General features: G+C 39.6%; 1 protein-coding gene across 1 annotated transcript; it reads left to right on the top strand.

Moving 5' to 3' along the window:
- Positions 1-2,932: 2,932 nt before the first annotated feature.
- On the top strand, positions 2,933-23,776 carry LOC131228547 (uncharacterized). Its single transcript, XM_058224281.1, has 3 exons — positions 2,933-3,437; positions 11,052-11,158; positions 22,915-23,776. The coding sequence occupies exons 1-3, from the start codon at positions 3,000-3,002 to the stop codon at positions 23,651-23,653; spliced, it is 1,284 nt and encodes a 427-aa protein (XP_058080264.1). The 5' UTR covers positions 2,933-2,999; the 3' UTR covers positions 23,654-23,776.
- The last annotated feature ends 1,996 nt before the right edge of the window (positions 23,777-25,772 follow it).

The raw sequence follows: 25,772 nt of genomic DNA, 5'->3' as shown, positions 1-25,772 counted from the left end.
AGAAGTAGCATTCTCTCTGCAAGATAAAATAAAAATTCTGTAAACTTACACATGTACTTGGATTGCATTATCCACTATTCTAAGAGAGTAATCATATTTTCCAGGTGCCCAATAATGCTTTGCAATGAGTGGTCGTTGGAGGAAGATCCAGACTCATGAATTACAAATGCTAGGAGATGATTGGCTTTGAAGGGCGCATCCTTTTGTATAAGCCTTCCTTAATCTTTTGGCTTCTTCTTTAGTTAAAATCTTCTAACCATATTGTTGAACAATTGAATTTTTGGTTGCACACATGTCCCACCGGGTGTGCCAAAATTACTATTACAGCCAATTCAATCAAACACGAAGCTACAAGTGTGATCGAGGGCCTGTATTTAGATTATGATACACGGGCATGCCAAAGTTTACTTGACTGAAAGGTTTTGATTGAATCGCTAGTGTCCCCAGTGTCGAGATAGACATATTAGAGACTAAACTAGGATCTAATTATCCTTTCAACCATTGGTTTGTGCTTTCTTCAAGCGATTTGTGAAAGGCTACGGGTTAGCCCTTCTGAATGGATTCTTTTTACCTTGTGACAATAGACTTGCGTCTGCGAACATAAGGACTTGTTCGTTCAGATTTGCTACCGTAGTGCAATAGTAAAATTAGAGAAAGAAGATAAAAGCCGAAAGTGTTATTCTATTAATGATTTTTACAATAATGACACTCACAATCGTCTTGAGGGACGGTGATTCGTTCGTTGCCCAATCAGGACTGAGTTTCATAGCGAGACAATCGTCATGTGCGGGATGATTCTTTGTTCGTCGCTCGACTAAAAATCGGGCCTCGTGGCAAGACGGTTGATGAAGGCCAGATGTTCCCGTTCGTTGTTTGGTGTAAACCAGATTTCATAGCAAGATGACCAATAGAATCAACTAACACATAGTAAGAAAGCTCCACAACCTTCCGTTCGAAAATTGAGCGGTCTTCCTTGTGATCCAACGAGATGCTGTGGATGAAGGGTGGAAGGATAAACTAAGAACTAAAACTAACTAGAAGCCCCATGCTATGAGCAATGATGTGAGTTAAACTAAAATAAATAAATAACAAGATAAATATCTATGATGGACGAATAAATAAAGCTAGGCTTGATTGTAATGGCATCAGGCTTGCAACTCTTCATGGAATGTTGTTTATATAGGCTTTTGGGAGGCAATGGTCTTATGTAGTCTTTAACATCGTGAATGATTTGGATGTTCGAATGTGAAAATTTCATTTATTCTTCCACGTTAGAGTAGCCTATCGCCTGTGATCACGTGTGTAAGAGATATATTTCGCTTCTTCGAATTGTCTGTTAGCTAAATTCCTCACGTCACTGGATTCATGCGTTAGAAAGGTACTTTGTTCCTTACATCACTTATCTTTAGCATTCATAAAGTTGTTTTTGATAAGGCTCTAGCATTTAATACTAGATAGATATATCATTTAATAGGATTTTGCATTTAATGCTTAGATAGATGCATGCTTTGATGATACCTTTTATTTTTTTAAGAGTGTTTTCTTTTATACAACTCTAACATTTAATGATATTTCTTATGTGCATATCTTTACATCCTCATTTTGAAGTCATCTACATCACATATGACATGGTTGCCACATGGTGTCTTATGAATTATTTAATTTAGGGATGCCAGATCAGATGTAAACATTGATGGAGGGCGTGAGTAGGATTTTGCACATCATTTAGTGTATAGTGTGAACACGAGGTGACATCTCATTAACCCACATAAATATTCCAAAAGCATGTGTAAACACATAATATGATGGGCCTCACAAAACTTGTTTGTTTCCGGTGCTGTAAATGATTCCAATCCCTAAGATTGTTACATTTGGCATAAAAAAAAACATGAATTGAGCCATTCAAATTGTGAGTCATACGCCAAAATTGTTTTGATTGACTAATAGACTGATGGACATATATTCACAGTATAAATAAATAACATCCAATGTTTCTCATTTAGTAAATAAAGTCCCATCATTGGATGATAAAATCTAATTAATCACGGTATAAATAAATAACATCCAATGTTTCTCATTTAGCAAATAAAGTCCCATCATCGGTTCATAAATCTAATTAACCACTCTAATTTTAGGGTTGCGACCTATCAACAGTTGGTCCAGAAATTTGGACGGTTTGATTTGAGTGCCTGCATATCAATCATGCTTGGGCCAATCTGGATGCAGTTTGGCTGGTGAACCCAATAACAGCCAGCCAGCCAGCCAGTTTTAAAGCCCTGTTGGCCCACCAGGACGTGTGTGTTTTATAACTTGTCAGCTCATTTTGAGTGCATGAGCAAAAAATGAGGTATATCCAAAGTTCAAGTGGACCATATCACACGGAACAGTGAGGATTGAAATCTACCATTAAAAACTTCAGGGAAACATTGGATGAAGATAATATTTATATTTTCATCACTTCATTAATATGTTAAATGAAAAATAAGCGTCAAGGTTGCCTCAAAAAGTTGTAACGATAACCACTTAATTCCCTTGTGGTGCAACGCAATTGAGCCTGGGATCTGCCATAAAATAATTTATAAAAATGGATGACAGCGTGGATTAAACAAACATATGCTAGGTCCACATAGCTTTGACAGTGTTTATTTACCGTCCAATCTGTTTATAAGGTCACGTAAGCTCGGATGAATAGAAAAAACAAATTTTAGCTTTATCTAAAACTTTTGTAACTTATTAATGGTCAATCAACACTGGTTTCTATGGTATGGTTCACCTGATTATTTCATAAAATGATACGTAAAAACGGATGGACGGTGTGGATACATAATACATACATTAAGGTGGACCCCATGGTAACCCTATGGTAAGGGCCGTACCGGCTTGGGTGAGGCCGAGGTCTCACATGATCCGCTCTCCTTAAAGCCGCCCTCTTCCTCTCCCTTCTCCCTCTCCCTCTCCCTCTCAAAAGCAGCGATGGGTGCTGTTCCCATCGCGTGCTTATGAAGGATAAGCGGTTCATTTTCTCACTACCGTTCTACCCCCGAAAGTCAGTTCCTTTCCCTTTCCATCTTTCTACACCGAAATCTTTCATGGCCACTCTCGTTTCCCAACTCCTCGACGATGACGAAGACAGCCAGCCCTGCTCCAATCTCCACCGCTCATCCCTCTCCCATCACTCATCTCCTCCTCCCTCCCAGTTGGAGTCTCCGCCGGTCCCTTTCTTGAACGGCGAGTCGCGCATACATCGAGCGTGGGCCCACTGGAAGCGGCTGGGCCAGCCGAAGCTGCTGGTGGCCCCCATGGTCGACAACTCCGAGCTGCCGTTCCGGATGCTCTGCCGCAAGTACGGGGCTGAGGCCGCGTACACGCCCATGCTTCATTCCCGCATCTTCTCGGAGAACGAGAAGCACCGGAGCTTGGAGTTCACCACCTGCAAGGTAATCGAAAGAATGCCCTGTTTGTGTTTGGGATTTTGACCTGCGTTTTAATGGACTATCCAAGTGAATTGCAATAGCTTATTAGAAATATTCCAATGGCTAATTGTATGGAAACCTTCTCATGCACTTTGTTGTATTTGGACATGTAGACAATCCATATCATCATTCATCAATCAGGACGGTGTGTCTGGGTCCGACCTACAATTCCTAGTCTGCTTTGCGAAAACCATGCTGATTTGATGATTCCATTTGTCTGGTCAGTGGCATTAAAAAATGACGAGCAAGCTTGTTCGTAGAAGATGTGACCAAGAATGGATGTTGAAGGCCATCAGGTTTCTGTGATTTAATGCAACTGAACCAAGAAAGAAACTTATTGCAAATGAAATCTGACTCAGCAGATTTGATTGTTCAAATCAAGCACAAGTGTGGGAAGAGCCACAAGCAACAAGTAATAAGAAGAAGAAGCAAAGACTGTGAGCAAGCTTAACAGCTCTCTAGTCTTGTACAAGACTACCACTGCTGATAAATAAAGAAATTTTGCTAAAAGAATCGTTTATCTGTATTATTCATATGGCTTGTACCTTATTATAACTGAGGCATCTTTATTACAATATAGAAGATATAAAATAAGGAATCATATCTCTAGCAAAAATCGAGGAGATTTAATAATAAAGATTCTTTGCTAGCAAAGATCTCTAGATTTCTAAGGGCCTGTTTGATTTTCCATGTCATTGGTAAATACCTTGTAAATGGATAATAATTATTAACTTAAGAAATTATCGCATTGTTCCCAATGTAGACAGTGATGGCCTACTTTTTAAATGCTAAAACCGAGGATGTTGCGAAATAAATTTGGGGCTCAACATGATGTATGTGGCTAATCCACACCGTCCATTTGTTATGCCAGCTGAATTAGTGCATGAGCCCAAAAATGAGGCAGATCCAAAGCTCAAGTGGATCACACCACAAGAAATAGTGGGTATCGAATGCCTACCATTAAAAACTTCTTGGGACCCCCATAAGTTTTGGATCAAGCTAATATTTGTGTTTTTCCCCTTATTGATGTCTGTGTGACCTTATGAACAGGTTAGATAATAAATAAACATCAATGTGGGTCTAGTGAAGGAAACAACTTTCAATGGTGGACGTATTAAGTTCACTGTTTCCTTTGGCGTGGGCCACTTGAGCGTTGGATCTATCTTATTTTTCGGTTCATGCTCCAAAATGTTTTGGTAAAATGGATGGATGGCATGGATATGTCATATACATCATGATGGAGCCTACAAATTTAAGTCAATCCTTTTGGACCGGTTTTCGAAGCGGAAATACTCACGTATTTTCAAACAGGGTGAAAGAGTAATAATTACTTATTTACAAGGTATTTTCAGTGGACATGGAAAATCAAACAGGCTCTAAGGGCCCGTTTGATTTTTCACCGTAACTGTAAATACATGGTAAATGGGTAATTTTTACTTATTGGGCCTGTTTGATAATCCGGTTGTATTTCTGCTTTGAAAAATGGTCCAGAAAAATTGACTTAAATTTGTGGGCTGCACTGTGATATATTTGACATATCCATGTCGTTAATCCATTTTAGCAGAACATTGTGGGGCATGATCTGAAAAAAGAGGCAAATCCAATGCTCAATTGGCCCACACCAAATGAAATAGTGTCCGTAAAACGTATACCATTGAGAGTTGTTTCTTTCACCACGCCCACATCGAAGTTTATTTGTCATCTAAACCCTTCATAAGGTCACACAGGCATGGATAAAGGGAAAACACAAATATCAGCTTCATCCAAACCATCTAGGAGCCTCAAGAAGTATTTAATGGTGGGTGAATGATTTATCACAGTTTCCTGTGGTGTAGTCAACTTAAGCTTTGGATCTACCTCATTTTTGGGCTCATGCCCTAAATGAGGCTGACATATAAAATGAACGGTGTGGATAAGCCACACATATCACAGTGGGCCCTACATTCATTTTGCAGCCATCCTCGATTCTAGTGCTCAAAAGTTAAGTTGTCAACATCTGCATCGGAAACGATGCGGTAATTACCTGAGTAAGTAATTATTACCCATTTACAAGGTAATTACCTGTGAAATGAAAAATCAAACAGGCCCTAAAAGTAAAAAACCTGTAAAACAGGAAAATCTCAACGACATTTAATTCCCTAACAATAGAAAAAGGAAACCGCATCTTTGTGGCCACCTATATGCTCAAATGGGCCCCATCTGAGCCTTCTCTTGTGCACACGTGTGGGATGATGCACAATCGCACCAATTCCCCCTTGCCTTGGAAGAACTTGGCTTTGTCGAATTAATGGCAATGTACTCCTCACATAACTTTGGGCTGATACGATTGAAATCGTTTGTTGAAACCTGCACGTTGTTGGACCTTGGTCAATCACTCCATTGTACGTGAAATATCTGACACCCTTTTTGGTGAGTGGAAACATCTTACTATCCAACACATCTTCAATGACTTCCTTGAACTAGGGTGCTACTTAAGAGTATCTGGATAGCTCATTTTTCTATGACCTTGTTGTCATGATGTCCAAGATATACCGTAAGGACTTCCACATTAAAAATAGGGTCAATTTTTCTGAAGTTTGATCAGGTATGCATTATCACCTAGCTTATTCAAAACATGATAGGGACCCCACGAGTGGAGCTTGTTGCAAGTCCTTGATGAAACCCCACAGGCTTAAGCGAACCATTATCTTATCACTTTGTTAAAATTGTCCGAAATGACGTCTATCATTTACATGCCTCTAGTAATTTTCATTACTAACGGTGATCTTCTGCCTAACTTCCTCATTTATCTCTTTGATATGCTATACAAAAGCCTCAGCGTCTTAGCTCGTTGTAGTCGCCATAGGAATTAAGACTAAATCGATAACTTGCTAAGGTCGAATACTAATAGCCATTTCAAAAAGAGAAAGTGCCATAGTGTAGTTCACATTACTATTATAGGAAAACTTGGTTTGCGATAACATGAGGTAATGCAGTCACCAAACAAATATCGAAGCAGATTCACAACATAGAGGACCTTGGTCCATCTATTCGTGGATGATAAGTACTTCAGAATTTTAATTTAGTTCCACTTAGATCACAGGGTTTGTTAGAAAAGTAACTTATGAAGTTAACATTGCAATCATATGCAATTGTCTTAGGAATGTCATGTAGGTGAAGTGGTGAACCACCTACTTGAGGAAAACATTATCGATGTCTAGAGCGTCCGATGCTTTCTTACAAGGGATGAAATGGGCCATCTTAGAAAACCTATCGACCATAAGGTGAATAGAGTCATAATTAGATGAGCTGGTAGAGACAATATAGTGTGTGTGAGTGATCCAGGGTTCAATCTCTGGTAATGTTACCTTTAAAAAAAAAAACGAAGGTCAATAGAGTCATAACCACATTTGTTGAGTTTTCGGCATTCCCAAAATGAAATTCATGCTGATGTCTTCTCATGGGGCATGGTGGTGTACAAAAATTGGTGTTTTGCCGATTTCCTTTTTCTAGGCTCCTAGCTGACATGCTTGACACTGCTGAACAATGAGTCCAACATCTCTCTTCAAACCCAAATAGTAGGAATGGTCCTTGACGAGGGCTGTTGTTTTATTGATCCGAAAGTGACCACCAAGGCTGCCTGAATGGATTTCTCGTATTATTAGCTTTTGCAAGGAGCTTTTAGAAAGACACAACCTCATGTTATATAAAAAGTATCCATGGTGTAGACTATATAGTGGGTACTCGGTGCTTGAGCCACTTGGTGCCAAGGATACCTTCCTAAAATCATCATTAGCTACATGGTTTCTCTTGAGTTCTTCGAACTGAACAACGGAGACTGACAAGGTAAACAAGAATGTGATTTTTGGCCTAAACATGTGCTCTACTTACCATTCCATGCACTCAATTTCTTCTGGGAGTGTGCATGGTCCCCATCCCACATGTGCACGCTCCACATTGTGCATAAGATAAGGTTACGGATGGGGGTCCATTTGAGCATATACGTGGTAACATCCTAAAGATCCAGTTTTCTTTTTTAATTAATAGGAATAAATGTTATTTTAAATTTCCTATTTTATAGTTTTATTTTATTTTATTTTAGAAATCTGGAGATCTTTGCTAGCAAGGAATCTTTATTTTTAAATCTCCTACATTTCTGTTAGAGATATGAATCGGTGCTTTAGATCTTCTAGATTGTAATAGAAGTCATAGGGCAAGCATGATAATATAGTTGGTTGATATTTTTCTTGATCAGACATTTTGCATTTCTTTATGGTTGTAGTGTTGAGGAGTTGCGATCTCTAGTTGTAGACAGAGGGCCGTTGAGCACTTCTCACAGTCTTGATTTTCTTCTTTTTTCTTTATCATTACCAGTGTTCGAATTATCTCCGATATTATCGAAATATCTCTGATATTATCTTTATCTCCAGCTCAGCGATACCGATAATACTGGTAGTGATACTGATAACGCTGTTAGTATCGGAATTTCCAGTTATTAGCAATGTATCGCTAAGTATCACCAACGTATCAATATAGCTAATGTAATCGCCAATATTTTCAATTATGTAAATTCTAGGTGTCGCTTGTATTGCCAATGCATCAATATCGCTAATGCATCACCAATATTTTTTACTATGTAAGTTCTATGTAATGCTTGTATCATAAATGTATCGAGGATATTTCAATAATATAGCCAACATATTGATATCATCAAAATTTTGTTTATTAGAAAAAAAAATTTATTTCAATTTTTTTTTTCATGGGCACATGGTTGTATGTAGTGTTCAATTTGTCATTGATAATATCTCGATATTATTGATATCGCAACATGAGCAATATTGATTCCATGATCTTTCATTTCCCTTACAATTGTTGATGATTTCTTGGTGAAATATCATGTGTTGTTGATATGTTGCAATATTGATGGATGTTTGGATGGAATGTTGAATGGTTAAATAGGCCGGATGGGATGGTTGGACTGATTCCTTACAACAACGCATGCTTTTAAGGCCCCATTAAATGAAAACTTGTTATGTATGCATTCTTTTTACCTTTTTTTTAAAAATAAAAATAAAAATTCTAAATATGCAAATATGTACATTTTAACATCTCCTAAAGTTTCGCTAAAAATTCCATCGTTTTTCCCATGTTTCCTTGCATTTTCGGTTATCAACGATATTATCGGCGATATCGATATTGTTTCCGTATCTCTGACCAGCGAAACTTGTAGCGATACTGATACTTCGAACGCTGATCATTACTGCCGAATTTGGTTAGAGAACTCAGATTTACAATAAGTTCTTTGAAAACGTGTTGCAATCCTTTTGGTATTGGAGCAAGTTCTGCTTGCAAAAATTTTCCTCTTTTCTTCCCCATATTTTTCTGCAAAATTTACCCCGAACTTCAACCCAAACCACACCTTTAAACTGTTCTCTAAACCAGTCTATTATTCAACCTTCCACCACAAACCTATTAAAGCCCTACTTTTCACCCCATTAAACCTAAACTTGCCCCCTGCTTCCATCCCAAGCCAAGCCGTAGCCGTTTCATAAATAGCCCTGTTTGAAACCTGAATCCTAGTCCCAAATTCAGCCCTATCTCAGTCCAATTTTTAAGCCAAAACAGTCCAAACATTTGCACCTTAATAAAAGCCCCTAAAGTTTTCTCCTTACCTTGTCCCAAAATAACCTATAGCTGTCCATAAAACTTCAGCCAAAATCTATTATAAATTTCTACCAAATCTGTCCAACTCTCCCATAAAAGTCATCCCATCCAAGGTATTCCATAACAGTAACAGTGGCCGGAACGGCCACCACTGTTACCATTACAGATTTTTAAAAAAAATGTATTTTGCCGTCCATTACAAGGCCATTATGGGTCAATTTTTTCGTAATGCCTGTTACGACCCCATAATGTCAGTGGGTCATGCCTTCTCATGGAACTTGCCGGAGAAGTGTGGTTGGCAATCCTCCTCAAATTCAACTGTCACTGGGTCATGCCTTCTAATGTGCTTGCTATGCTCCTATCCTGGCATGCTGGATATGCAATCAAAGAAGGCAATTCGATCTGGCATCTGTTGGCCCTGGTCGTGCTTTGGGGAATCTGGAGAGAGAGAAACAGCTGATGCTTCCGCGACCTCTCTTCCTCCCCTTCCAGAGTCTTGGCTTCGGTCCTTAGTGAAGCTGAAGACTGGATACGGGCTTTTACTTCTTAGTGAGTTTTCTTCTATCGTCTTTGGGCTGCTCTCTGTCTCAGGCCTTGCCTGTCTAGGTTGTTCGAGTTGTATTGTTATTTGAGTCGTATAGTTTTGTTTGGCTTTGTTTCTTTTCGTGTTTTGTTTCTTCTTCTTTTTGTTTTGTTTTTTGTCTGTTTTTCTGTTCCTTTTGGGTTGCTTTTGCTCCCTTTAATAGTATCTTCAATCTTTTTTTTTAAAAAAAAAAAAAAAAGAGGAAAAGAAAAGAAAAGAAAAGAAAAAGACCCTGTAATGTGTGACAGCTACCACCACTACTATTAGGTGACTGTTTTGGAACACCTTGATCCCATCCTTCACCCGAGCATTTGCCAAACCTACCTGCAGTTGACCTAAATTCAATGTTTGTGACATCCCTATTTCTTCACTTTCTTTGACTTTTTTTTTTTTTTTGGGTGATACCCATTATTTATGCCCAGAAGAAATGGAGTTTTCTTTAGTTCTACGATGGTGGGAGGAAGTTGGGATGATGTATCGTTAGGACTCAACAAAATTTGAAAATACTGACAACCATTTGGAAGGCAACAGTAAGGAGGACGGTACTGACCCTTGGGTCAGTGGGACCCTTAAGGAGCACCCAGCGTCGGAAAGATACTTGGAGCCGGGAACCACTGGTTGTCAGCAACAACCCAACCCTCAATTGCTGAAGAGATGTAACATTAATTACGGGTTTGAATATGAGGCTTCTCGAGTATATCGACAACCCGGGTATCAAGGGCCACAGGCACTTGTGGCTCCTTGTCATGATTATTGGGATCATGTATTAGGCAACCCAACTGACTTGGACAGATCTGACCAGGCGTGTGAAAGTGGAGAGTTCAGACTACAGCGATAGTGTAGATCCTGACATTTTACATGATTAGTGGAATCAATGGAAAAATATTTTGAGTGGTTTCAGCTCTTTGAGGAAGTCAAGTTATGGTTTGCAGCATTGAAATTAGTGGTGCACTTGAGTAGTACTGTACCAACATAAGATCACAGTGGTACTGTACCACTGTAAGATCACAGTGGTATCAGGCAGATGTGGGTCCCACATGGTGTATTAAAGCCATCCAACCCATCCATCAGATGTATCACCTCATATTACCTCCAGTTGCCAAAAATCAGATTGATCCAACACTCACGTGGGCCACAACACAGGAAACAATGTAAGAGGCACCCTTGATTTAGTCCATGGAACTCTTCACACCCACCCACCATATAGTTCTTGATCATCTCAATGATCCTTTTTGCAGCAGGGATATATTTTTTACTGTTAAAGGAAATTTCATGCTAAATAAACCATTTTTTTGATCATTGCCAAATAAACCATTGATTCATGATCATGATTAATTTTACGACCTATGCAGGAGGACCGACCCCTATTCGTCCAATTTTGTGCAAACGATCCTGATATTTTATTGGAAGCAGCACGACTGGTTGAACCTCATTGCGATTATGTGGACATTAATCTGGGGTAACTTTTGATGGCTTTCTGACATATTGAAAGATGAAATTTCCAACCATTCGGTAGAATACTGATATTATGAGTATTTATGTCATATTTATTGTCATTCGACATGATTTCATGGATTTTTATAGCAAAGACCATAACTTTTAATATGCTTCAGTCAACTCTTTTACAGAAAATACACAGCATAAAGCCACACAAAACACATGATAGTAAAAGTTAAATCCCTTGAATGAACTATGTTATACTGGGAGAACAATGGACAATATCATAAGCTTCAAGCTAATGTAGAGAAATTTTCTGAAGTCAGTGCAAACTCTGAAAGACGCAGATATGGAAATGACTCATTCAAGAACAAACGTGTTCCATACCGGGTGTGAAAATCTGAAATGCACCTTTATATACTTGGATTATGTTATACTGACACAAACTAGTATGATTAGATTATACCATGAAAAGAGCATCACGGAGGTACATCTTACCACTACCAGTTAAGCTTAACAATCAACATCGAAAAATAGATGTAGCTAGAAAACAAATTCCTTTTCTCTTAACAATGATTTTGTTGAGTAGATAGGATTTCTTTTGTTTACTTTGTGCTCTACTTCTCCATGTAGTACAAATAGTATATTCTTTGCTCGTTCCTTGTGAGCCTTTTAATAAAATAGTTGTTCTCCCTCAAAGAACATAGGACAAGTAGTACATGATATAATATCACTCTACCTATATAAGATTGTTCTCCCTGATAAAAGAAAAAAAAAATCATTCTTGAATACAATATATCCCATAATACTATAAAACAACAATACTACTATTATGAAGAAATTTTGTTGGTGATGTGCGTCTCAAAAAAAAATTAAATTTTTTTTTTTGCTGGTAACACCTTTTTGACAACTTTGCTAACATTGTTTGCAAGGCATATGAGCATGCGGGTGTGTTCTCAGAAGCATCTACATGAAGAAGTCTCAGAGTGGGAACGCCTCATCACCCCTAGAATAGCCATCTTAGGTTTTTGGTTGACTCAATAGGCCATAGGTCTCCCCCGATGTTCGGAGTATCAGTACTGCACTATGTAACGCACCCCTGGGATTCAAAAATATTGTGGAAAACATTAGAAAATACATATCATGCAATGTATTGCAGTCTGAGGGAGAAATTAGTGAAACTTTACGAAAATGGTGAAAATTTTTGGTGAAACTTTAGGAGATGCTTAAAGACACATGATTACACACTTAAAACTCAGATAACATTATAGAAAAAAAAAACCCTATGCAAATAGCTTTCCGTTGTTTAGGGTACAAAAAATGCGTTGTTGGACAAATCTAGGCTAAAAATTCCCAATTGGATCATGGTTTTTCCACCATATTCATGTTTGATGTGAAACAACTCAAGTGTAGTTGTTAAAATAAAACTACAATGAGAATCCTAAAAAAGAAAAAAATTTGGACAAAAACAGTTTCATCTGTGGAGGTTCGGGATTTGCTAATTTGTGCTGGTTTCAATCGAATTATTGCAAATATCACCCAAATATAGACGATATATTGGCATGTGTCGATGATGCATGTGAATTTTGTGAGTAAGAGTTTTTTTTTTTTTTTTTTTTTAAAAATTATTTTTTAAATCGCCAATGTGCAATAATGATAATGTCAGCCATTTTTTTTTTGGCTGATACCATTGATACATTGATCACTGGTCTCATCCTTTGACTGAGAACGGAGGGGAGATTAGTGCGATTCGTAATTGCGTTAGAAGCCGATTTGTTTGGTAAGATCCGAAATTCGTTATAGTTTTGATAGGGGATGAGAGGGTGGAGGTAGGGGATGAGGGAGGTTAGCTAGGGTGAGCACAATTTTGGTGCTCTGCTGGAAGGTTCTACTGAGCGGGAAGGGGGGTGGGCTTCTATACGTACTGGGGTAGGTGTGGGAGGTCAGTGGGTGGATGACGTGGCGCAATCACCACCATCTACGTGTGTCTATCGTCTTCTAACAAGACGGATGCTAACTTGATTTAGGGGGCTTGGGTGAAAAGTCATGTTGGGAGGTGGATCGGGTACATATTCAAGCATCTGTGGAGGTTCGGGAGACGGGTGATTGTGGAGACGACACGTGGCCCATTTTCGGAGGCTCAGAAGGACGTTTCCGGCTTCGGATCTCAGCTAGATGCCCAATTTGTGCCTTTGGCAAGAGAGTCATCTGCCTTGGTGTCATGTGTTGAGCCCTCTTATCCCACGTGCCAATTGTCTCAAACGGGCGATGGTATTTCCCAACAAACGCCTATGAGCTTTGCACTTGTGCCGTTCTCCACACGAGGAAGTGATGTGTTTCATGACTAACACATGTCACACCTTTTGAATCACACGTGGGAAGTTAATCGAAACGTTTAGGAGTCTCCTGTTCAATGAAGAAGCCTTCGACCTAGCCAAACTGTCTTCCACAGATCCTTTGAAGCTGAAACTCAGAGCCATGAGTCGAACGATGGTTCTTCCCAAGAGGGTTTCTCTTCTGAAGAAGCATGGGCAATTTTTGCCGATAACCTCCCCATCCTTCTAGATGATCCTAATGTATCTTCCGTAGATGATGCGGCACAGATGGTCTAACCTAGAATGATGTGTCGAAACTAAATAACAGATTAATTAAATCAATCAAAAGACAATAAAACTACTCCATCACAAAGTTAAAGAATCCAAGTAACAAAACATGTTCCAGTTCAAAGTCGTAAACAATCATGCAATGCATATCTAACAAAATATGAATCGATTAGGATCTATGAAAGGTAGAACTTCCATCTAGTATAGGAATTACTCTTGATTCGAAGGGAATCACTTGTGCTAGTTAGGGTTTTGGTGGGTTAGGGTTAAATTTGAGGATTATGAAATTAGGGAGTTGGATTAGGGAGGCTAGGATTTGGGGATTAGGGTTTTGAGATTTTGGAGATTTTGGGTAAGAGTTTTGTGATTCGGGAAGCTAGGATTTGGGGATTAGGGTTTTGAGAATCTAGGTTCTAGGTTAGGGGTTTTAGTTATGAGATTTAAGGGAAAAGGACAAGGCATTCTGTATCGGTAAGGGTGGTCGTAATGGATCTATGAAAGGTAGAACTTCCATCTAGCATAGGAATTACTCTTGATTCAAAGGGAATCGCTTGTCCTAGTTAGGGTGTTGGTGGGTTAGGGTTAAATTTGAGGATTATGAAATTGGGGAGTTGGATTAGGGAGGCTGGGATTTGGGGATTAGGGTTTTGAGATTTGAGAGATTTTGGGTTAGAGTTTTGTGATTTGGGAAGCTAGGATTTGGGGATTAGGGTTTTGGAAATTAGGTTTTTGAGAATCTAGGTTCTAGGTTAGGGGTTTTAGTTATAAGATTTAAGGGGAAAGGACAAGGTATTCCGTATCGGTAATGGTGGCCGTAATGGTCACCACCATTACCGATACAAGTATCAGTCATAATGACCTACACGGGCGTAATGACCATTACGACCCCTATAATGATTTTTTATTATTTTTTTAATTTTATAAATATCTATAAAATCTAGAATAAATAAATATTCCAAATTTGTATTCATTTTCTTTTTTGTTTTGAACATGTTTATGGTAGCATGCTGTATTAGGTTCTTTAGTGAATTTATGAACATGGTTATGTGTCTCTAATGTTTACACATCCCAAGCAAACATTAGAATTAGAAATCGAAAAAAAAAAAAAAAAAACATGCATATGTACCACTTTTTTCAATAAATTTTTTTTTGTTTTTTAAAGAAGACTCTTGGAGCTTATATTCGCCCAAATCGCTTCAATTTGCTATTAAATGATGTAAGAAAGTTTTTGGGATGAGAAAAGTGGAATGATAAGAAAAAATAAGGATTTACATAGAAAAAAGAAGTGGTTTTTTTTTTAAAAAAACTGTTATGGAGGTAACAGTCGTTATGCCCTGTAATGGCCGTTACGACCCTAGTAACAGCTAGTGCTGTACACGAGCAGAGTATACTCATTAACTCGGAAAAACTCGACTCGAAATGAGTTAGAGCCAAGTACGAGCAGATTTTTGGTGCTCAAAATCATTTCGAGCCAAGCTTGACCCTACTTGACTCGGCTTGACTTGAGTAATACTCGAAATCGACTCGACTCGGTACTCGACCAGGGGTATATATATATACCCCCCCCAAAAAAAAACCCTAAGCTACTCACCCACCCCGCCCATCCCTTTCCCAGCGCCCCTACCCTCTCTCAGCCCATTAAAAAAAAAAAAAAACCCCAACGCCCTTCCTTCCTAGCGCCCCTACCTTCTCTCAGCCCATCCTTGCGCTCGTTCAGCGTCCATCCAGTGCCGATCGTCCCTGCCGCTCGTCCCTGCCCTGCCCGGTGCCGCTGCTCCGTCCCTGCCGCTCATCCGTTGCCGTAGCTCGTCCCTGCCGCCGGTCGTCCCCGCCGCTCATCCCTACCCTGCATGCATGGTGCCGATCGTTCCTGCCGCATCTCGCTTGATAAGTACTTAATACCCTCGACCTCTTTTTGTGTGTGTGTGTGTGTGTGTGTGTGTGTGTGTGTGTGTGTGTTTTGATTATATATTCAATGGTACATCAGACCATTCTTTAGTAAGAATGCTATATCAGACTCGAAAACTTGGACTCGACTCGGCTCGATATTTGCTTGAATTCCGCTTAAACTCGGATGAGCAGAGCACGAGCTAGGCATCCGAGCTCGAAGCCCGAGCCGAGCCGAGTATGAGCTGGGACTCAGGCAGTGCGAGCTGAGCATGAGCTGGACAATATTCGGCTCGGTTCGACTCGTGTACAGCTCTAGTAACAGCCGATATGGTCCCAAAAAATCAGCTGTCCCATTTTGCCCTCGTATCGCGTAAGGCGTAACGGTCACGGCCGTTACCTATATGTATCGGCCTTTACGGCTGTATCATAATGGATACGGAACACCTTGGGAAAGGATGAATGATCAAGGAGGGAGAGAGATGGAATGAGCTGGCTATACGGTCGTACGGTCGAGGGTAGATTCTCGACGACGCCCTTATCTCTCATGAATACATTGATTCGAGGTAGAGAAAGGAGAAGCGGCGTGGTTTGTAAATTGGATTTGGAAAAGGCCTATGAACACGTCGACTAGTAGTTTCTGGACTATATGTTGGACAGATTGGGTTGTGGCCAAAAGTGAAGAGGTTGGATGCGGGCTTGCATTCAATCCACATATTTTTCTATGCTAGTTAATGGTTCGCCCAATGGTTTTTTCAAGACTTCTTGGGGTTTGAGGCAAGGGGATTTTCTCTCCTTAGCTTTTTGTGGTTATTGGTGAGGTCTTTAGCAAGATGATTTACCGACGGGAGGTTAGTGGCTGGTTACGGGTTTCAAAGTTTTTGATGACGAATCGATTATTAGTCATCTCCAAAATGCAGATGATATTATTCTATTTTGTGATGCGGATGCAACATCTGTGGATAATCTCAATAAATCACTAGTATGTTTTGAACTAGTATCGAGGTTGAAAATTAATGCGGCCAAGAGTGAGATGTTGGGGATCCATGTTTCTCCCGGCGAGCTAACTTCTTTGGCAAGTGTGTTTGGATGCAGAGTCGGTTCGTTCCCATTTATGTATCTTGGTCTGCCTTTGTGTATTAGTAAGCTTGCTAAACATTTATGGAATAAGGTGATAGAAAGAATTGAAAGAAAACTGGTTACCCGGAAATGTAGATCTCCCTCTTTGGGAGGAAGGTTGACCCTCATTAAAATAACTCTCTCAAATATGCCAGTATATTTTTTGTCTTTGTTCAAGTGTACAAAGTCGGTTTTGGATAGACTTGATAAGTTGAGAAGGGATTTTTTTTTCGTGGAAAAGGAATATGGAATGCTGAAAATTCCACCTCCGATGGGGAGAGGCTTGCAAGCTGATAGCCCAAGGGGGTGTGGAGATCAATGACCTGGGGCTTGTGAATTTGGCTTTTCTTGGTAACTGACACTGGAAGTTCGGCACTGAAGTGGGTAAGCTGTGAAGAGTGGTTGTCGCCAGCAAGTATGGAGCCCAAGAGGCTGATTGTTCGTTAAGAGATCATCTCTTTATCGCGCCTCTAGCCTCTGTGGAAAGTGATAACATCTCTACTGAAACTCCTAGTTTGCAAGAAGATCGCTATCATGGTTGGGGTTGAGAATTGCATTCAGTCCTAGATGGACATCTGGTGCGGTGAGAGGTCGCTTCAAGATGTCTTCCCAAGAATAGCTACTCTTGACCCCAATCATTTCACCAGTGTCTCATCGTTTCTCTATGTGCGGTGGTACAATCGTTTGGAATCCTCTCTATTATAGGATTGTAGGAGTCTCTTAGATGAAGAGGCGGTTGAGTATATCGCTTTGTTGAATCATCTTAAGCAGGCTGTTCCTTTGATTCTAGAAGAAGGCTCCATGTTCTAGATTGGGCACCATTCCAACAAATTCTCTATTTGCTCTCTTTGTAGATCTATAGCAAATCCAGATCCATCTCCCGTCCTCCCCATTCATATCATCACTGGTTTTATGGTGCCCCTCCTTGGGTGGTGCCTTCGTTTGGTTGGTGGGCTGAACAAGAGTGTTGATGATCGATAATTTGCCAAGTAGATCCGTTGTGCTTCCTAAGATCTGGTTGATGTGTATGGCGGATGCAAAGTCCATTGAGCACTTATTCACTGTCCGTTTGTTCGAAGAGTGTGGGATTATTTTCTAGCTGTGGCTTAAGTGGATTGGGTAATGCCAGAATTGGTGGAAAACCTTTTTCGGGCATGGCATGGCAATGGAGTGGGAAAACTGGAAAAATTGCTTGGAGGCTTCTCATTTTGGCTGTTTTTTGGGCTACGTGGAAAGAAAGGAATGAGTGATGTTTCAGAAATAAAGGGACTTTGGTTGAGGGGTGATTTGTACATTTAAAGGCTATGTAAAGGATTGGGCTCCTTTTGTTGGTGCAGCTAAGACTCTGTTTGTTTCCTCCTTTTGCGATGTATTCTTTTCCTGCCTCGCAGCAGGTGTTCTAATGATTTTTTTTTACTCTCTCAAAGAAAAAAAGAAGAAGAATAATTTGGACCATTGACTGTTTTCATTCAGCTTTCTATTAACTATCCACCAAACAGCTGGTTTTAAAAAAAAATCACTATATATTCATGTTTAAGATCCATCTGAATAAAAGCCCCATGATTTGTATGATTTAGTTTGAATTCATGTGTTCCACTTGTATGATCTTTTAGTGCCGGCTGATCAACCATATTTCTTTACTAGAGTGTCAAAGTTTCTCTCATTGTAAAAAGATACAGAAGGTCAAACAAACGTCGGCCACACAACACTATTTAATTACTCAAATACCTTTTTCTGGGGAAAAACCCTTCGGTATCCTTTAAGAAGGCAAAGGTTTAGCTTTTAAAACTAGAGTGGGAAATTTTTGCTTTGCTACTCATGTTATATATATTAGAGATATTATCAACAAAATGACTTGATTAGAAGTCTAAACAGATTTTCCAATAAGTCCAAAATTTGAAAACTACAAAAAAATTGTTTTTCAAAATTTTACCAAATCATCAGTTTAAAGTCTCATATAGATATTACATAATCAATACATCCATTGCTCTTAATTTTGGAGAAATTTCAATAATATCACTGATAATTTTGGTGTCGCTGGTTATTTTTCACGTCTCTAGAGAATATCGTGGGTTGTCGGCAGTTTTTTCGCTGAAAACGATAATATGAGAATATCGCCAGCTATCGTCATTTTTTCACTGTAGCCAACTACTACGCAGGAGAGAAATCTGATAAAATGCCCCCATTTTCGCCAGTTATCGCTGGAAATATCAATCGCTTGCGTAAATGGGTCAGAAATTCCAGAAAAAAATTGAAAAAAAAGAGGGAAATGACAAAAACCCAGAAAATGATTACTTCTAGAAGCTCCCCCCTCCTTTTCTTCTTCTCCTCTTCTTATTTTTCTTCTTCTGCGGGTGGTGTTCTCTCTCTCTCTCTCTCTCAATCAATGAGCCTGAAAAAGCTCTATTTTGTAATAAATGAGAGGTTGCAAAACTGTTTTGTAATAAATGAGAGGCTGCATTTCTTCCTCTTTAATAAATGAGAAGCTTTTTCAGGACCTTGCTTGTGCACGTGGCATAGACATTAACCTATGATTCATGGACACTTGCTTGTCAAAATTTATTGTGAAATAAAATCTGTTGGATGGATGGATGGTTGGAAAAGGTACTGCTTTCTGAAAAAAGTCACTGTTTTCTGTCCTTTTAAAAAATGAGAGGCTCTTTCTTAATGAGTTGGCACTTAGAACTTGTGTACGTGGCATATACATTAACCTTTGATTCATGGATATTGTAAAATAAAATCTGTTGGATGGATGAGTGAATGGATGGTTGGATGGATGGATAGAGGGGATGGATGGATACAGGAGATGGATGGTTGGATGGATAGATGAATGTTTGGATGATTGGATGGGATAAGATGGTTGGATGGATAGGTGGGATGGTTGGATGGTTGGATGGATGGTTGTTTGGGTGATTGGATGGGATGGATGGATTAGATGTTTGGACGAATTGATAGGATGGATGGATTGGATGTTTTTATGGATAAATGAGATGGATGGTTGGATGGATAGATGAATGTTTGGATGATGGGATGGGATAGTTGGATGGATGGTTGTTTGGGTGATTGGATGGGATGGATGGATTGGATGTTTGGACGGATGGATAGATGGGATGGATGTTTGGATGATTGCATGGGATGGGATGGGACGAATATTTGGATGATTGGATGGATAGATGGGATTGGATGAAATGGTTGGATAGATGTGATGGATGGATAGATGCGAATGGATGTTTGGATGATTGGATGGTTGGATAGATGTGATAATTGGATGGAAATAGATGGATGGGATGGGATGATTGCATGGTTGGTTGGATGGATATATGGATGGGATGGGATGGTTGGATGGTTGGTTGGATGGATGGATGGATGGATGGATGGGATGACTGGATGGTTGGATGGTTTGGATGGTTCGATGGGATGGATGGTTGGATCATTATGCAGGTATTGTGTTTATATGCTCATTTATGCATGTATATATGATATATGAATGCATGAATGCATTATTGCTTGCTTGTTAATTTAATGGAATTTAAGTGAATGTTGTGTTACTATTAGACTGGTTTCTTACGACAACACATGCTTTTAGGCTCCCATTAAGTGGAAACTTATAATGTATGTATTCTTCTTATATATATATATATATATATATATATATATATATATAAACTAAATATGCAAATGTGTATTTTAGCCTATCTTAAAGTTTCATTGAAAATTTCCACCATTTCCCCAATGTTTCTCCAATGTTTCCCTGCATTTTTGGTTATCAGCATTAATGATATTGTTTCCACATATCCCCGGCCAACGAAACTTGTAGTGATACTTTGAACACCGAATATATCAACATAAATACAAAAAGTAGTAATTTAAACCTAAATGGTATTGTGACCAACTCGATCATCATCATCATCATCATCATCTAAGCCTTATCCCAACTAATTGCGGTCGGCTACATGAATCCTTTTCTGTCATTCCACTCTATCAAGGGCCATTACTTCAGATTGTGACCAACTCGATGTTTTCAAACCAAATTTCCCAACAAAGCATAATGTTGTCACGTTAAAAGTCAAAGCCATAAATTGTGAAATCCTAATCAAGCCTTGAACAACAATCTTTTAGTAAGTTTTTCATTATTATACAAAGAATCAAATAAACCTTGTATATAAAATCACATAATGAGATATTGAAAAACACAACAAATAAAAAGCAAACTTTGAATTCAGGATACACGATAAAAAATAAGCAATAGGTATAGGACTTAAAGGGGAAGTCATGCCATAACCACCATTACTACAAGACATATAGGGGAGGATAATGCAACTTAATTGCGGGTACTACAAAACATGGATTCAAGTGATTTCAAGCGTGACTCGCTGGGAAACCGAAACTATTGAAATTGCCCTGATTGGTTCAGTTTTGGTCCGTGAATAATTTTTTGAATGGATACGGCTGAGTCTTATCAAATTTTATTTTGAAAGATGCCATGCAAGTCCACTAGTGGGCTGGTGATCTGTCCAATCAAAGATCTGGGCCCCATAATCTGTCAAGACAATTTTGTGGGCCCCCGATGGTGGTCTGATCATTCTGTGAGCTCCTCATGGGTGGTTCATCAGTTAGTCGACTCCATGTGTGATGCTGTCAAACCTTGGGTGCACAAGTCAATTGGGATTATTGTTTAGTTAGTTGTTAGAGCTAGAGTTACTGATTAGTTGAACAAGTTTCGTCTTTAGTATTTTTGCCACTTATTCTCGGGGTATATTCCAGGTACCAAACGATGCCCGACTTTCCTGAAATTTGATCCAGTTGGAAGCTTATCAAGTTCTAACAAGCTCAAGATCACGTGACTCTAACATTCATTTAGTTATGAACCATTTATGGAAGGCCCATATGGTTGTGATAAGTTTTAGGAATAGTCTGTCATTTCTAATAATATTTTGGTAGATAGATGGTTAGGATTAGATAATGAATGGCTAGAATAGTTCAATGAGACACTGAATTTTTTATCATATAGAGATTCTCTTGCTTCAAGGAATGATTCCTCAAAAATGTTTTGGTTGTGATGCTCAATGCAATGGTGTTGTGATGTTATGCCACCATTGCATTGATGGACGATGCAATGCCATCCCACTTGTGTGATGGGGTCTAAATCTACAAATCCAGTAGTTTTAAGCATTTATCTGTTCTCGAAGTATGATTTGAGATTGCGGGGTGATTGGGACCATACAATGGCCACTGCCCTGCATTAGAATGCTGAGAAATGATTTTTTTTTTCTTTTGCCGCGGGGGGTAGGAGGATCATGATGACCTTTTTGGGCTTTCTGATCTAATGGGGTCCAATGACCTTGTGGTAAACGATCGCCACTTGTAATGGGTGATTATCACAGGGTCGAGTCCCATAGTTTCTAACTGTAACAGCTTTTGATCTGTCTGAGGCTGCGATTTGACAGGAAATCCCCAACAAAAATTTCTTGGGGGGACACCCTGCCCCCACGTTGTCATGTATTTTTTCTTTCTACTACCATTGCAAGGCCACAATGAATTTGATCACCAACTCCAATCTTTTCATCTGGGGCGCCTTGGTTTAGGCTCTTAGGTGTGGATGGTTTCAAAAGCACAGCGGTTCTGTCATGTAGCTTGTGTACACTACAATTACTAGTTAAGAAAGATTATTAGGAGCTTTGGCCCATCTCCACAACAATGTTATGTTGGAGACTGTTCACCTGGAAGGTCCCAGCATTGTGGGCCATGTGGCGAAAATTTCACCGATAAGAGATATGAGATTTGCCTGTCTGCACAAAGCTGAGATGGAAACAATGGTCCAAAACTGAATACCTTTTTGTGGACAGTGAGGATATCTGATTAGTGAGACCTTTACCATGTGGTACCTATATGCTGTGACCTTCTATATCAGAAGTTTTTTTTTTTTTTATATTACACACACTCACACCAATACACGCCACAAAGTGTACTCGGACCCATGACCTCTGTGTTGAAACTCTTATGAGTCTACCACTGAGCCATGAGTAGAGACCCATAACTTCAATATCGGCAGTTTGGATCATCATGTGGTGGAGCAGAAGGGGCAAGCAGTTTGAGTCATCTTCTTAAGGGATGAGCCTCAGCATGTCTAATCAAGTTAATCCTTGTTGTCTCTTTCTCTGATGTGCAGTTGCCCACAGCGGATAGCAAAGCGGGGGAATTATGGAGCTTTCCTAATGGACAACCTACCCATTATAAAATCACTTGTGCAAAAGCTGGCCGACAACCTTCACGTCCCTGTCTCATGCAAAATCAGAATCTTCCCAAGCCTACAGGACACTATTGCATATGCTAGAATGCTCGAGGATGCTGGCTGCTCCCTCTTAGCTGTCCATGGTCGAACCAGAGACGAAAAAGATGGGAAGAAGTTCCGAGCCAACTGGAATGCAATCAAGGCCGTGAGGAGTGCTGTTCGGATTCCTGTCCTTGCCAATGGAAATGTACGCCACATGGATGATGTCCATAGCTGTTTGGAGGAGACGGGTGCTGAGGGGGTGCTTTCAGCTGAATCTCTTCTTGAGAATCCGGCGCTCTTTGCGGGCTACCGGACAGCTGAATGGGGAGAAGTAGAAAAAGGAAGCAGTAAAGATGGTGGTTTAGACCAGGCGGATTTAGTTGTTGAGTATTTGAAGCTGTGCGAGAAACACCCAGTGCCATGGAGAATGATCCGATCACATGTGCACAAAATGTTGGGGGAGTGGTTCAGGTTGCATCCGCACGTGAGAGAGGAGCTCAATGCTCAATCGAAGCTCACCTTTGAGTGGCTCTATGACATGGTGAATCGGCTCAGGGAGCAAGGCACAAGGATTCCACTCTATGTGAAGAGTACTACAGTGAGTGAGATCTCGGCAAATGGGTTTGCTACTTGAACACGTGATTTTTGTCATTGTTTAGGGGAACAAAGTTGGCGATTTGAAGGCAAAACAGGGTCAGATAATCTTGACCATTGGATTCAGGCCGTTTGATAATTTATGGATCTGTGGTTGATGCTTCCATTGGTGCCGTAGCATTTAGGTCGTGCCATGATTCTTGGTACTGATGGAGTTGCGGTTTTGTTTTTTGGATCATCGGAATTTAATGTGGAATTTGATCATGTTAAGATGGAATGAATTTTTTCATCTAGAATGAGAATAGGGGAAATTCAGTTAGGTTTTTGTTCTTGTAAGGAAAGGATTCTTTTTGTACTTGTATTGATTACTAGGTGGATTAGCAGTGTGAAATTCTGTTGATGTACTAATAACATTCAATTGATAAAGGTGTTCATTACAAATTCAGGGGTGAACATTGAATTCATTTATCCAATCTCTTCCAAGTACTGTTTTCTAGAATAATCTTAATTTCGTGAGCATGACTAGGCCTAGCAATGTGTGCATGTTTATGGGCCCCACTTTGAAGATGGCCAGGCCAAAAGGTTGGGTCGATCAACCTATCCGGTGGGGCGCTTGTAAGAAAATAATGGGAGGCTTTAAAAGAGAGGTATTGTGAAATGATGAGCCCAGCGACTGCACTTTCAACTTGTACAAGCGGGGCCCATGGTTAATTGATCTGAAATTTAGACACAATGGACTCACCTTAGATGGTCCATGCACCAAAAATTCCCTACTTTGGAAGATCCTAGATATGGATATTTGGCATTCTATTGGTTGAATGTGAATTTTTTACTTTATTTGCAAGATGTGGAGTGGTGGTGGAGCTAACTTGAGAGGGAACTTATTTGTTTCTCTAAAAGGGCACCCCACTTGGTACGATATGTTTGGAAAATTAGCCATTATCCAGGTTTTCTACCGTGACTGAAATTCAAAATTGTTTATATGATGGTTGGTGGGGTATATCATTACTCTCATATTGAAGTATTTTAACCTTTTGGTTATTTGTAGGTTACAAACACCATCCAAATTCAAAGGAAAAGAGTCAAATGATTAAAGCGATGAATTATCCAAACCGAACAGGTTTATTTTTTGTATGTATCTTATCTAAGGTGAGGCCTACCATACATGTTTTAGATAATTGTAAGATGACCCTAGATTGAAAGGTTAACGTCCTGATGTATCTAATTGCCAAAGTATTCTGGCAATCCTTGTTTTGAGTGAGGCAACAAGTTATTTATTGTAATATATATATATATATATATATATATATATATATATATATATATATATATATATATATATATATATATATATATATATATAAGGGGAAATGGTTCTATGCCGTCAAGCTAATGGGAACTTCCCATGAGATCGAGCTGTGTGGGCCCCACCATGATGTGTGTCGAATATCAACACTGTGCATTTGATGGATCCCCTTTAAATTAATACACGAAACTCAGGTGGGCCATACCATCTAAAATCAAATGAAGACATGCCTAAAACATATAAAAGCACTTGGTGGGGCCCACCTGAAATTTGGATGCATCCGAAACTTGGTGTGACCCCTCATCCAAGTGGGACACACATAATGGATTGACTTGATTTTTAAGGCCGAGGCCCACCATGGAATGGTGCATCTGATTGATGGGGTAGATGTTCAGCACGCATCACGGCGGGGCGACACAGCTCGAACTAATGGGAAGTTCCCATGAGTTCGACAGCATAGAACCATCTCCCCATATATATACATATATATGTGTGTGTGGAAATGGTTCTATAAGGTCGAGCTGTGTGGCCCCACCATGATACTTGTCGAACATCAACACCGTGCATTTGATGGGTCCCCTTTAAATTATGGGATATCCCAAAAATCAGCTGTATACGGAACTCAGGTGGGCCATACCATCTAAAACCATGCGAAGACATGCCTAAAACATAGAAAGGGCTTGGTGGGGCCCAATTGACATTTGGATGCATTTGAAACTAGGTCTGACCCCTCATCCAAGTGGGACACACATAATGGATGGGCTGGATTTGTGAACCACATCTCGGTGGGCCCAACAAATGATTATGAATGTTTTAATAGGAGGGTAACCCCTCTAAACTTTTGTATGTGGTG

Source organism: Magnolia sinica, chromosome 16, assembly GCF_029962835.1.
Source record: "Magnolia sinica isolate HGM2019 chromosome 16, MsV1, whole genome shotgun sequence".
Lineage (NCBI taxonomy): Eukaryota > Viridiplantae > Streptophyta > Magnoliopsida > Magnoliales > Magnoliaceae > Magnolia > Magnolia sinica.
This window is presented reverse-complemented; position numbering and strand designations above follow the sequence as displayed.